Below are 14,976 nucleotides of genomic sequence, written 5' to 3' on the forward strand. Positions count from 1 at the left end.
CGGCAGGCAGTTTTAACGCGCGGTATTACGCGCGTTAAACCCCTACCGCAGCTTGATAAAAGGACCCCTTAAAGTATCTTTAGTGCCAGGTGACCTCTTAAAGTTTTAAGCATTTATATTGAGCCCGGTTTTTGAGCCAGAGTCCTTTTCTTCTTGTTAGGGGGAGTTTTTCTCTCTGGCTTTGTTTTCCAGAGCGGACCAGTGATAGTATTGTGAAACTCTAGTAGAGCTTTTGGACCTTAGGAGTTTTATCCTTTGGATTTTGAGGTCCATTTGATAGGTGTTTAGCTTTGTGATCACCCGATACTGAAGTAAGACATCTTGTTCTAGAAATTTGTTACTAGGTAGTAGGGGTGTCTTTGCTCAATTATTTTGTTGATGAGATATAATTATATGAGCTTACAGGATCATTCTTTTTTTGTGGGGAAAGGAAGGGGATCATGAGTGGCTCTATTATTATAAATATTTTGGTCGGGCAATGTAGATCTGAGGCCTGAGTTTTTTGAATACTTAGTAACACCTTTAAGGATGGATAGTGACTCTGCTTCAGTGTACCCCAGTTTCCAGCATGGCAAGAGGAGCAGGTTATAAGTGCCTGGCTACCAGAGCTGTTGAGCATTTGGTGTTGACTTTTATAAATTGCCCTATAGTCTTCTAGGGAGGAGTGTGTTTTGTTTTTTTTAAACATGAGACATAATAAGGTGGGTCCATGTTCTTTTATATTTTGAGTATCTAGCAATGGTTTTGATTTTCTTTTTCCTGCTTCATCAGTGCACTAGAATGATGTGGCTATCACTGATTGACTTTCTATATACCAGAAAAAGAAGATATGGGATTCTGGTGAAAACTTAGTGTTCAGCAGGCTTCAATAAAGTACACAAATGTAGAATTTTTATGAAACAAAATTGAAAAGGAGTCTTTGGAAATGTGAAGACATTTTACTGAGATAGTATTTTTGGAATAGGATACTAGTAGCAGTGATAGTTATATAAACAGTTTCCTAAATCTTGCTTGAGTCAGATATAGAAGACCATGTTAAAAATTATTTCTACAGGCACAACATGGGGAAAAGATCATTTTGAATAAGATCTATAGAGTGGTGAGGAAAAGGGTGACAGATGACTGAAACTTGATTAAGTTCTGTGGTGACAAGGCAGGAATAGACAAGAAATGGGTGGGCCAAGTGATCCTTTTTTGCCAAACTCTACTGTGTTACTGTGTTGCTATATTTTATAATATATTTTCTTTCTTGTTTTTGTAGGAGGTGCAAAATGGAAGGTTGTTTAGGCTTCTAGCAAAATTGGGAACAATCAATGAGAGGCCAGAGTAAGGAATACAATCCTGCTTGTTTTATAGTGTTTAGAATATAATTTGTGTTTAGGTTTATTTTCTTCTGCAGTGGGATAACAGAGATCCTAAAATATACCTCACATTCTGTCATCTGTTTGGTGTAGGCTATAACATGCTTAGCATTTTCAAAGAAAATCTGAGTTGAATTACAATGACAACCAAGAGGGCAATTTTCAAAGCCGTTTGCCTGTGTGAATAAACCTGGTTCAAAATTGTTCCTCTGCTGCTAAGATAAAACTAGTTATAGACTTACATTATAAACACATTTTTATTTTTTTTTTCCAATTCTTTATTCATTTTTCATCTTCTATCAAGTACACAATATTACATCAATTGAATCATACACATCACTTGAAATTCTTTCTATTATCTTCTTAAATATATAAATTATCTCCCTCCCCACCCACCCTTTTCACAGATATTATAATCAAAAATTAACATACATGTGCTATATTCATAGATATTGAGTAAATCTATATTATAACTATATACCACCCCCCTCCCGTAATTATAATTATACTTTCAATGGCATCTAATCATTACAATAAGTTGTCAATGGCCCCCAAATCTTCTTAAAGTTATTATAATTCCCCTTTTGTATAGCAATTGTTCTTTCCATTTTGTATATATGGCATAACAAATTCCACCAGAAGGTGTAATTAAGTCTTGTGTAATTTTTCCAATTTCTGGTGATATGTTGAATGGCAACTCCGTTCATTATTAATAAAAGTTTATTATTTGATGAAATTTGATTTTTTATTCTCATTGACGTCCCAGATAGGATTGTATCATATGATAGAGCTACATGGTTTTCTTATAAAGAATTAATTTGTGACCAAATTGATTTCCAAAAGGCCATGATACAGGGACAAAAGTATAATAAATGATCTAAAGGCTCTGCTTCCAGATTACAATGCCAGCATCTATTAGACTTAGAGCTATCCAATTTTTGTAATCTAACTGGAGTCCAAAATGCTCTATGTAACAAAAAGAACCAGGTTTGTCTCATAGATGCAGACACTGTACATCTCATTCTCCAAGACCAAATTCGTTGCCATTGAGATGTAGAAATTTGATGCTTAATCTCAATGCTCCAAATGTCTCTAAGACCAGTCTTTGGTTTTTTATTCATAAATCCAGATATCAATTTATACCACTGTGCGGCCTGGTGTCCCAAGAAATCCGCTTGAAAGCATAAGAATTCCAGACTATACTGAATGTTAAGATTTTTCCATTCAGGGAACCCCTCCTGAATAGCCTTCTTCAGCTGCAACCATTTAAAATTTTGTGATTTGTTTAGACCACATTTATGTTGCAGCTGTGAAAAATCAAGCAGTTTACCATTTAAAATAACATCAGCTAAAGTCCGTATACCTGCAATAATCCAATGCTTCCATACGATTTTAAAACCGCCAATTTGAATCTTGGAGTTTAGCCATAAAGATTGATTTGTTGATTTATATATTGGGTTTGGACTTAAATTGCTGATATAATGCAAAGTTTTCCATGTATCCATCAATATTCTGTTCTCTTTATATTTCCTAGGCATTTTAATACTATTAAGTTTTTTTTTTAAATAAAGAGCTCATTTAGGCTGGAGGAAGACAACAGCACATGTCTGATTGTCAGATGTAGGCATATTGTTTTACCCTGATCACTTACCTGCAGAAATAGCAGGTACATAGTACTTAACAAACTTTATAGTAGAAACATTTCAAAGGGAAATTATCCAGGGAATTAAAATTGACCCCTAAATGTATGAATAGTAATTGCCTCTCTGGCTTGGATAGTAGTTAGACTTTCTGCATGAGGGGTATGTTTGTGTTGTTGTGAGGGTCTATTAAATTATTGTTGATGTTAATCTGGAAAATATGGGGTTAGTATTCAGCTGGCAGCATTTTGCTGACTATCACCGGCATTACGTTGGGCCACGTAGGGATTCCAATATTGAATTTTTGAGTTTCTGGAGTTGGTATTCAACACTTACGATGGGGCACCACATAAAGCTAGGACTGACTTTTATGCAGTGACCTCGACTAGTTAAGTGCTGAATATCAGCACTTAACTGGCCAAGTGCCAAAATAGTCTGTTTTGCTTTAGTGACACTGAAAATGACTTGTCCAGGGCTAACCAGTGATTTAACTGTCCAGGAACCTTTTCTGGCCAGTTAAATCTCTTTGAATATCGACCCCTTAATGATTTGGTTCCCTTTTCCTAGTCAATATACTCATTTATAGTATCTGTGGCAGATTATTAAAACATTAAAAATCTTATGGCAAAAGTTTTTCATTATTACTGTTTCATGTTAGATACGTTATGGGCACAGATTTCAGCTAGTATTGCCCAACAGAGCTTAGTGCCTTTACCAATTAGTGATCAATCTCAGATTTATCATATTCTGTCGTCATTGGTTCTTGTAAATATACCTTTGTGGTTGGTATAAAAATATTTTGGATTGTATTTGGTATTATTAAGGAGAACTGTATTTTTTAATTTCAGTAGCATAGAATAAACACTGGTGCATCCCAAGCTTTAATGTGATCCCATTTTAAGATATGAAAATTTTGCATGATCCCAGATGATGATGATGATGAAAACAAAATAACATATTTTCACTTCTTCCCTCATCCACTAACTTTTCCAAAGCAGGAAGGCAGTTGCAGCAGCTGTGGTGGCAACCGTAGCACCAACCAACTGTATTGTTTTCAGACCCCAATACATTACATTGATTTCCAGCCTAACAGGAAGCCCAGAAAGGCAGAGGAACAGGGCCTATGAGCATTCAATTTCTTAACAGTCATGCTGACTGAGACTACTGGGCACAGGTCACAGTGGAATTCCAGAAGAAGGTGGAACAGCTGTGGTTCTATAAAAGCCATTCACAGATGATGTGGCTGCATTTATGGTCCTAACTCACAGTTTGGGAATTGCTGTTGTACACCATTATGGTCCACTCACAAAATTGCATTGTTCTACAGAAAATCTGTATGAGTTATACATGGCCAAGTCACATTATTATGACCCATCGCCTACCTCTGTTGTCAGGGATGCACAGCCAATGAACAAATGCCCATGTCAATGTGCAAACTTTCTGGGTATATAAGGTGGGATGTCAGCAAGTTGCCACTATAGCAACCGTGGGTTGTCATGGGGAAAAAATGCAATTTATGAGACATTGGAAAAGGCATGATCATTGGCTACCAAGCCAAGGGCGGCAGTAATTCAGAAATGGTGGAGTTTGTGAACTCTACACGGGCTTCTGTGGTTTAAGTGTACTGTGAGTGGATGAATGGAACTTTTTCAATGACCCAACATGGTAACTGTTGGGCAGCACAAGCCATCGATGCAAGATGTGTATGTCGGCTGCACAGGTTTGTACGGGCCGATTGGCAAGCTACCATGGAGCAACTCGCCATCCAGACAAATGTGTCCAAAACAACTGCAGTGAACCCTGTGGCGAATGGGTCTCCAGAGCAGATGACTGGTGACTGCACCCATGCTTATGAGAGTTCATCGGAAAAAAATGTCTACAATTTGCACAGGAGTACTAACATTGGACTTGCACTGACTGGCAGAGGGTTGCCTTCCCCAATGAGTCATGTTTTGAGCTCCATTGAACAGATGGATGTTGGCGTGTCGAGCATAAAACCACCGAGAACAAATAACCAGCAATTATTGTTGGACATACACAAGCTAGTGACGGCAGCATTATGGTCTGGGGAATGTTTTCCTGCCATGGTCTGGGTCCCTTGATACCTCCTGGAAGGCACTCTCAACCGATATGAGTATCTTGCCGATCAAGTTCACCTGTACATGTTAACAGTCCTCCTTATGGCCACTGAGATCTTTCAACAGGACAAGGCAACATTGTTTGTGAGTGGTTTGCAGAGCATGACCAAAATTTCCAGCTACTTCCCTTGTCTTCAAATTCCCCAGTCCTTAACCCAATCAAGCATATGTGGGACCACTTCGATTGACATGTTCGATGACTGGATCCACCACCGCACACCCATCAGCAACTGTTGGATGCACTGCAGACTGCATAGATCCAGATACCTCTAGCAACCACCCAGCATCTTACTGAGTCATTCCCATGGCATCTGGCTGCCATCTGTGCTGCCAGAGGCAGTTATTCTGGATATTAGCAAGTGGTCATAATAATATGACTCAATCGTGTAATAGTTGTTTTTTCTCTACAGCTAATACCAAAGTTTAAAAGTTTATTCTAGTGCAATAGGTGTATCATTCTGGATGGATGGATAATGTCCCAATGCTTGTGAGCCGTGCAGAAGGATTCCACTCCAGCTTTTGAATCCCTCCTCCTTCACTAGAGGGCTCTGCTGCCCTCTTCAGTTTTTCTTTCATCACATAAGCTGGAAGGAGTCTTTCTGATCTGTATATTTCTTTTTGTTCACTCTTTTTTGTCTTTTTCATCTTTTTCACAAATTTTTGACAGCTTTAGGTGCTAGAGATCCCCCTCAATGAGGATTCAGTTCTGCCTACGTAGTGGAGCAGACTGAAGTCTGCAACTGATAAGCCAATCCCTCTGTGGCACCTGTTGGCCATCCTGCAGAAACCTTTCTGGTGTTTCGCCTCCCCCTTTCATGTCTGAGTCCTCAAGGGTTTAAGGCTCAGTCAGCCTGAAGATTCGGTGTTGGAAGGGCTGCAGAGGCTGCGGGGCCAAGATACAAGCTGGAGTCATCTAAAGGAGACTGTTCTGCCTAATATGGCATTTTCTCTGGAATTTGTCTATCTAATGTGAAGAGCTTATCTGGATGGTTGAGATCCCCAGGGAGCATCTGGTAGCGCACAAGGAGGTGCACATTTAGAAAAAAGTGAGGACGAAAGGATAGTCGTTCCTTAGGAACACACAAACTTTATTGGAGAATCACATAAGATTGGATTACAGCTTAGCTCGAAACGGCCAGTGTTTTAACACACAAATAATGTGTTTTCATCGGGAGTCTATAAATTAAAATGTAATGCATCAATTGCTTTTAAAAAATCCATATATCAACATATATAGATATATAAAAATCTCTTAAATATAAAACATACCATTAGAATAATCCTATATTCAGATCAAAAAAACAAACTGGTTTGTAAAACTAATATCTGTCTAAAACAGTGTGTCCAAACTACGGAAAATTGGTATTAATGGTGATGATCTGTCCTTGAATAACCCTGGAGATGATATGGAAAAATGTGCTTCCCAAAATAAGAAAAATTAATTAATGAAAACAAGATGAATAAAAGGACCAATCAGTACGGGCCCAGTGCCCTCGTAATAACCGTTGGCCCCGGGCAGGTGGTTATGAAGTGACAAGCACTTAGAAATGAATCTAAATAAACCCTGCCCCGTACATCATCTTGTCCTTATATGTGGTTTGGTATAGAAAAAATATATCTATACGTAATAAATAATCGGGAGCACAATCATCCCCAGATTAAACCAAGAGGAAAGAAAATCAACCCAAAAAAAAAAACCTCCCTGAAACCTACTACAAAAAAACACAAAATGTGAAAATGAAAAATCCAAAATGCAAAAAATGACAAAAATCATCAAAAAACAAAGAAAAATATAAATATAATATCCTCAGTCTCGTTCATCAATCCACAACGCAGTGAGCCCTATGCACCTGTCACAAATTGTTCGTGAAAGTAATAAAAAACAGTGAAAAACAGTGAAAAATACTTAGCTCAAGTGGCTGCAGGAAATCCAGAGCGAGACAAAGTTCAGAGTTCACCAATCATCACTGTTCAATTCCGCTCGCTACTCAGTCCCGCTCACTTAAACTCGCTCAATGAAGAGTCATAAAAGTCGGTCCATTCGCCGTTAAACTTAAATCACTCAGTCCCATGCAGTCAAAAAAGACTGTTCAATAGTGTTCACCACACGTTTTGCTCACTCGACAGGTCCTGTTTCAATATCCTCGTCAGGAGGGAGCAAGAAAATCAAAAAGGTTAGTAAACTGACTGAAAATTCATATGCCCAGTCCCTACATATAAAGGACGGAGTAATCCACAGCAGCGGCACAATCAAGCTGCTTTGACAAATGAGTGCCAAGAACAAGGAGCTCTTTTAAAACACTTTAGGAGCCCCACCTGGGACAACGCATACGTAGTGACGTAGGAGAAGTGTCAACTGGATCGAAAAATGAAGGAATAAATAAACCTTTATGTAAAACATTTGTCAACATTCTTATTCAAACCATGAGGGGGGAATGCTTGTAAATTAGAAATCCAAAAATTCTCCCTTACCAATAAATAATTTTGTCTATCTCCCTTAAAGTTGATAGGAATTTGTTCCAATACACACCACCTAAGTTGGGCGAATGTGTGATGATGTTTTAAGTTGTGAGCCACCATAGGAGCAGTAAGTTTTTCAGTTTTAAGGCAGCTACGATGTTCAATCAATCTGACTCTGATAGCCCGACTAGTACAGCCTACATAAATTAAACCACAGGGGCAGGAAATCACATAAACTACGTATGTAGAAACACAAGATGTAACCGCTCTCAACCGATAGATCCGCAAGGTTTTAGGATGTATCCATGAATTGCCTTGGTGGGAAGTAGTACACACCGAGCAACGACCACACGGGCCGTGACTACCTTCTGTTACCGAAGGAGAATACTGGGTAGTAAAGTCCGAGGAAACAAGGTGCTCGGATAGATTTCTGCCTCTGGTGAAAGCAATGCACGGGTGATCTTTAAAAGCAGGATGTAACTGCAAAATGTGCCAATGTTCATGTAGACTCTGAGCTACCACTGCAGATTGAGTTGAATGGGAGTGACACAAATTTGATTGGTAGATGTCTCTTTATTTTTTTGAATGAGAAGAAGATCTCTATTGGCGTGACGAGCACGTAAATAGGCTTTCCAAATGACAGACTCAGGATAACCCCTATTCAAAAATTTATCCCTTAGGATCCTAGCTTCAATTTGAAAATCATGAAGAGTGGTACAAATCCTCCTGGCCTGTAAAAATTGGCCTATCGGAATCACCGCTTTTAGGCATCTGGGATGGCAACTGGCATAAGATAAAAGATTATTTCTTTCAGTATGTTTATGGTGCATCCTGGTGGAAAGACTACCCTCATTGTAAATGACTTCCGTATCTAAAAAAGAAATACTGTGAGTATGACAAGTATAAGTAAACCTGAGGTTGGTTGTGAGAGAATTTATCCACGAAATGAAGAGCTGAAGAGCTTCCATGGATGATGTCCAGATGAAAAAAATATCATCTATAAATCTAAACCAACAAGCCATCTGTTGGAAATAAGGATGGACATATAGATGTTGTTCCTCAAAGTTAGTCATAAATAAGTTGGCTATGCTTGGGGCTGCCGTGGTGCCCATAGCTACCCCTTGATTTTGTTGGAAAAAGTCTTGATCAAATTTAAAGTAGTTCCTGGTTAGAACTAGGGTAGCTAGATCCAACAAGAACTTAGTAGAAACTCTGTCTGAAGTGTCCCGTTGATTTAAAGTAGACTCAACGACTTTAAGAGCTTCAATCTGGGGTATGCTAGTATAAAGAGACACGACGTCAAGAGTCACCAGGATACTGTTTGAAGAAAGAGAACCAATCCCTTCAATTTTACGGAGGAAATCAGAGGTATCCTTGATATAGGATCTGGCCTGACATACAAAGGGTTGCAAAAAATAGTCGAGAAATTGAGACAAAGGCTCTAGCACGGTGTTCTTCAAGGAAACTATGGGTCTGCCAGGGGGAGATGTAAGGGATTTATGAATCTTAGGAACGGTATAAAAAACAGGAATTCTGGGACTAATAGGTAATAGAAACCGTTTTTCTGCCTTGGTAATCATCCCCTGTTCCCATGCTGTGTGAACAATCAAAGTGATAGCTTCTTGTAATTCCTTGGTGGGATCACGGGAGAGACGACTATAATTAATAGTGTCCCCTAACTGCCTTTGTACCTCCTTCAGATATTGATCCCTATTTTGGACAACTATTGAGCCGCCCTTATCAGCAGGTTTAAAAATAAGCTGAGGATTCTGTTTAACCCTTTCAGGACCAAGGGACATATTTGTCCCATAACTTTAAAATCCTATAAATTTTGATTGGGATAGTCTACAGTTCTAAATTTGATATGTACGGATTCCATATGATACTGCCTTAACAAACTGGTTCCGACATTCATTCATTAGCGTCGTTGCTAGATTGACGAGAAGATTCACTTGCCACACTGTCCATAAGCCAGAAGTGTGATTTTTTTAAAATAAAAATAATGATATTTCACAAAAAAAATCAATTTTTTGGCATCTGCAAGCCCTTTTTACCATAAAAATGTCGTCAAAACCACAAAAATTGGCCTACGATCCTTATGGTCCTGAAAGGGTTAAGGGTATTAAGGGCCTGAAATTCCGCAGATGTCATGTTAGCATAATATTTTTTGGGAGGGGAAGAATCTAAATTACGTAGGTCCCTCAGAACAAGATCCCTAAAGGTGGCAATAATGGGATCATTAGGCCCTGGAGGAACCCACGTAGATTTGGGATGTAATATGGAATTATCTTGATGGGAGGACTCTGAAGAAAAATACAGTTTAACCTGTAGATTGCGTATAATCCTAGCCAAGTCACACTGACTTTTAAACGGGTCATGTTTAACAGTAGGAACAAAAGACAGGCCCTTATTAAGGACCTGGATTTGATCAGAAGTTAAACTAGTCCCCGAAATATTAGTGACTAATAAGTTTGGGGACTGTGTGATCGAGTTTGAGGTCGAGACCCTTGATTGTATTGGGTTCTGCCTCGACCTCTCCTGCGCCTGTTCCACTGGCCTTGACCTTGCCGGGTACGGCCTAAAAAATTCTTATTGCCAGGTTGATTTCTAGTGTCCTCCCCACTTGTGGAACTGTTGTTATCGTCCGAGAATCCCTGATAACTCACACGAGTACTTGTTTCAGTTCGGGATCCCCCTTGTGGGTCTTGTAAGTCCTGTGACTTCCCCAACCAGGGATAGATAGACCCCTGAGAATAGTCCTGGGTATCCCTGTGAAGTTTTTTTAATTTGTCCTGTTTATGTTTTTTTTGGAAATTTTCTAAAATGTGTTGAAGCTCTCCTATTTGATCCTGAAATTGTTTAGAATCTGGGCCAGTAGTTAACTGTTGAAATTTTTCATCCGATTCTCTAGTGACTTCTATGGTGGATTCGTTTATAGTGTCCACCATAAGTACCATTAGATCAAGGGAACACTTGTTCAGTATAGCTGCCCACTTTTCCAGAAAAATAATATTCTCTTGAAAAATTCCAGGTGGCTTTTGAATTCTTAACCCTCTGGGGATCATTAGTTTTTTAATATATTCAATCAAGGACATACTATGCAAATCCATTCGTATTAGTGTCCTCTATTCATCCATTGGTCTTTAATAGTAGAAAAGGATGAAGTTAATTCCAAATGATTGTCCTCCAATATCGACGATTTAGAGGTCAATTGTTGGACATAATCACTTGAAAAACATAAAGTGCGTTGCCAGGCTGGGGTCTCCATATAGGACTGAGGATATTATATTTATATTTTTCTTTGTTTTTTGATGATTTTTGTCATTTTTTGCATTTTGGTTTTTTCATTTTCACATTTTGTGTTTTTTTGTAGTAGGTTTCAGGGAGGTTTTTTTTTTTTGGGGTGATTTTCTTTCCTCTTGGTTTAATCTGGGGATGATTGTGCTCCCGATTATTTATTACGTATAGATATATTTTTTCTATACCAAACCACATATAATATAAGGACAAGATGATGTACGGGGCAGGGTTTATTTAGATTCATTTCTAAGTGCTTGTCACTTCATAAACACCTGCCCGGGGCCAACGGTTATTACGAGGGCACTGGGCCCGTACTGATTGGTCCTTTTATTCATCTTGTTTTCATTAATTAATTTTTCTTATTTTGGGAAGCACATTTTTCCATATCATCTCCAGGGTTATTCAAGGACAGATCATCACCATTAATACCAATTTTCCGTAGTTTAAAACAGTGTGTGCCATGAACCATGAATAAACATATTTGTAAAACTAATATCTATCCATAACAGAAACCATGAAGAGGCTATCTAACAACATACAATGTAAAAGTCATATTCCTAGTCAAGGACAAAAAATGCATACAAATACTTTGGTCTAAAGCAAGCATTTCTCAGAAAGCTTTCAGTACAAACAGCTTAAAGGTAAACTAGAAAAGGTAGAGCAAGAATGGTGAATCCTCTCAAAGGCATGAGAATGATACAGTAGACAGAAATCCACAAACTAAAGAAAAAGGAACAATATAAGTTCTACTACAGAGATGATAAAAATAGCAAAATGCCAAACATATATGAAGAAAGAATCATGGACTTACCAGTTATTCACCAGAGTAGCAGGATGCAAAAGAAGTGAAATAACCAGAACCCTTAAACATTTAGTCCTAATAAAGACACCTGTGCAAGTCAAACAGAGGCTTGGAAAGCATCAGGCAGAGAGATTCAACACAAGGCTTGGAGAGCAGTGAAATGCAAAGAAAAGCTTGGAAAGCCAAAAAAAGAGGCTTGGAGATCATGTAGTTCAGACAGTGAAATTCAAATAGAGGCTTCAGATTCATATTATGAGATCTGTTGTGGGGAAAAAAAGCTTGGGAGAGCATGTAGCACAACCAGGGGGGGAAACAAAACCCCTAAAATCTATATAATAAAATGCTAAGCGTGCATGCGCACTCTCACTACGTGCTTCCCTGATCCCTAATCTGTCGAGCTGTGGCGGCAAGAGTGCACATGCGCTACAAAGGACTCCAGGACGCCCTCTGCCGCGTCCCTGATGACATCATCAGAGATGCGGCAGAGCAAATCAGGGCAGTAGAAGGCCATGAAGCAGCGTGTGTAGAGTGCTGCAGTTGCTGCTAGAGACGAGAGGTTTGTCGGGACTGCGGGAAGGAGGAGGCGGCAAGGGACTAAGGGACCCGGAAAACTTGGGACAAGTTAGAGTGCAAGGAGGATAGTGATCATGAGTTACATCCCAGTGCCACAAAGGGACATCAGTACAGAGCTTAATTTGCAAGGATCCTTGAGACCAGATAGCTGTGTTAAGGACCAGCTATCCCTGGACACCACCCCAGGACAAACAACTTCAAAATAAGAAATGTAATCCTTAGTTGGGTTACTGAGCCATAGAAGGTTTTTGGTTCTTATTTTGGTGGGGTGGGGGGAGTGTCGATGTCTTATATTCCATTTAATGATGCTGAGGAGCAGGAGATGGGCAGGGGAGGGTATTTTTCCTATCTGTCCGTTCTGAGCTCCCTTGGGAGAACGGCATAGAAAATTGAATAAATTTTAAAAAACTAATGTACCTGGGGCAATGGGGGGATTAAGTGATTTACCCAGGGTCACAAGGGGTAGCGTGGGATTTGAACCCACAACCTCAGGGTGCTGAGGCTATAGCTCAGGCCAGGGGGAGAGGGAAAGGGGGCTGCTTTGGGAGGAGGGGTGTGCTGGGGGGCCAGACAGCAAACATGCTTTGCTCTGGGAGGGGAGGGAACAGAAGGGGGCCATGGAGCAGGCAGGCATGGCACAACAGGGGGCCAGGGGGAGAGGGAAAGGGGCCTGCTTTGGGGGAATGGGTATGCTGGGGGGTAGGGCAGCAATCATGCTTTGCTTTGGGAGGGGGGAACAGAAGGGGGCCACAGAGCAGGCAGGCATAGCACAACAGGGGGCCAGGGAGAGAGGGAAAGGGGGCTGCTTTAGGAGGAGGAGTGTGCTAAAAAAAAAGACAGACAGACAGCGGCCAAGGAGAGAGAGAGAGAGAGAAAGACAGACACACACATCTATTCTAGCACCCGTTAATGTAACGGGCTTAAAGACTAGTTGTTAAATAAAAAAGTCAGTAAAACAAGCATGTATGCTAAGAATGTAAAATTAAAATGTATTCACTTCATCAATAAACATATAATACTCAAATTACATAAATAAAACAGAATGAACTTTTGTGCTAAAATAAATTCATAAACTTAAAAACAAAATGTATTGTCTCAACCTCAGGGTGCTGAGGCTGTAGCTCTAACCACTGTGTGCCGCACAGAGTGTGTGGAGGCATAGGTACAGATCTTGTCAGACAGTTGTGTGCTGGAGATCATTCAGAGCAGCTAAAATCTCAAATTTGCCTTCCCCTTAACGGACTGGTTTGGACTCCCCAGGGAGCGACCAGAAAAAGCAAACAAGGTCGCAGCTACATTTCAGAGGCTGTTAGATATTCAGGCTATAGAGTCTGTGCTGCCTGAAGATTCGGGCTTGGGCTTGGGTATACTCTATATACTTCAGCATTCCCAAAAAAGGCTTAGATGATTGGAGACCCATTCTAGATCTTACATACATCAATGCAGCGCTGAGGGAATTTCTGACCTCTGTTGTTTTGATAGAGGCCTACCTGCACATTCCCATCTTTCCGGAACACAAAGTTCCTGAGATTTCATGTCCTGGAAAACCATTACCAGTTTTTGACTCTTCCCTTTGGGCTGACGACAGCACCTTGCATGTTTACCAAGGTGATGATGCCGGTAGCTGCCAATCTATGCAAGATGGGCTTGCAGGGTCATCCATACCTGGATGACTGGTTCATCAGATCTCCTTCATTCTTGGAAGAAGAACAAGTGGTGGCCAACATATTCTATTCCAAGCCCTGGAATACCTGAGAGTTTTCTTCAACACAGCAGAAGGTTGTGTCTATCTTCCAGCAGCATTCAGAATGAAGCTCTGCACCCAGATAATGAGCTTATTGGCAGTGATAGATGTGGTCCCATGGGTGACAGCTCACATGCATCCTCTCCGGAGCTCATTACTATTGCGGTGGTCTCCTCAGTCGGACTCCCTGCAGATGTCTCTACCATGGACTCTGTAAGGCCAGGACAGTATGGGCTGGTGGCTCTGTCCATATGCATTATCAAGGGGTATGCCCCTCAGAATAGTTTCATGGGTAATTGTGACACAGATGCTAGACTATTCAGCTGGGGACTCACTGCAATGGATGCTCAATCCAGGGGCGTTGGTCGTCCTCCCAAAGGAAGTGGTCGATCAACAGATTGGAACCTCGAGCCACTTGATTGGTGTTGCAGAACCTGGAAAAGAGTCTAGAGGGACAAGAAGTTAAAGTCTTCTCGTGCAATGCTACTGCAGTGGCATATGTCAATCACCAGGGAGGCACCAAGAGTGCGCAGCTAAGTCTGGAGGTTTTCTTGCTGTTCAGGTGGACAGAGCTTCATCTTCAGGCTTTCTCAGTGGCGCATGTAGTGGGAGTGGACAAATCAAAGCTGATTTCCTCAGCAGACAGTCACTGGGTCTGGGAGAATGGGTGCTGTCTACAGCAGCCTTACAATCCGTTGTTCATCGCTGGGGTCACCCAATGTTCAATCTGATGGTGACAGCAAGAAACAAAAAAGCAGACCAATTTTTCAGTCAAAGATCCGAGCCCGGAAGCAGAGGGCTAGATGCTCTTTTATGTGTTTCCTCTGTGGCCCATGATAGGCCAGATACTCCACACAATTGCAAGCCATCAGAGAATAGTCATTTTCATGGTTCCAGATTGACCATGCAGACCTAATGCGTCTTCACAGGGGCACAAGTCTTAGACTGTGAGTACAGC

The 14,976-nt window shown here is 40.5% G+C and overlaps 1 protein-coding gene across 1 annotated transcript in view; it reads left to right on the forward strand.

Moving 5' to 3' along the window:
- Nucleotides 1-14,976, forward strand: part of PAN3 (poly(A) specific ribonuclease subunit PAN3) — a 168,373-nt gene that overhangs the window by 134,916 nt on the left and 18,481 nt on the right. The window contains exon 16 of the mRNA XM_033948019.1: nt 1,262-1,326. Coding sequence (XP_033803910.1) covers nt 1,262-1,326 — 65 coding nt within the window. The remainder of the gene's footprint in view (nt 1-1,261; nt 1,327-14,976) is intronic.

This window comes from Geotrypetes seraphini, chromosome 6, assembly GCF_902459505.1.
Source record: "Geotrypetes seraphini chromosome 6, aGeoSer1.1, whole genome shotgun sequence".
Lineage (NCBI taxonomy): Eukaryota > Metazoa > Chordata > Amphibia > Gymnophiona > Dermophiidae > Geotrypetes > Geotrypetes seraphini.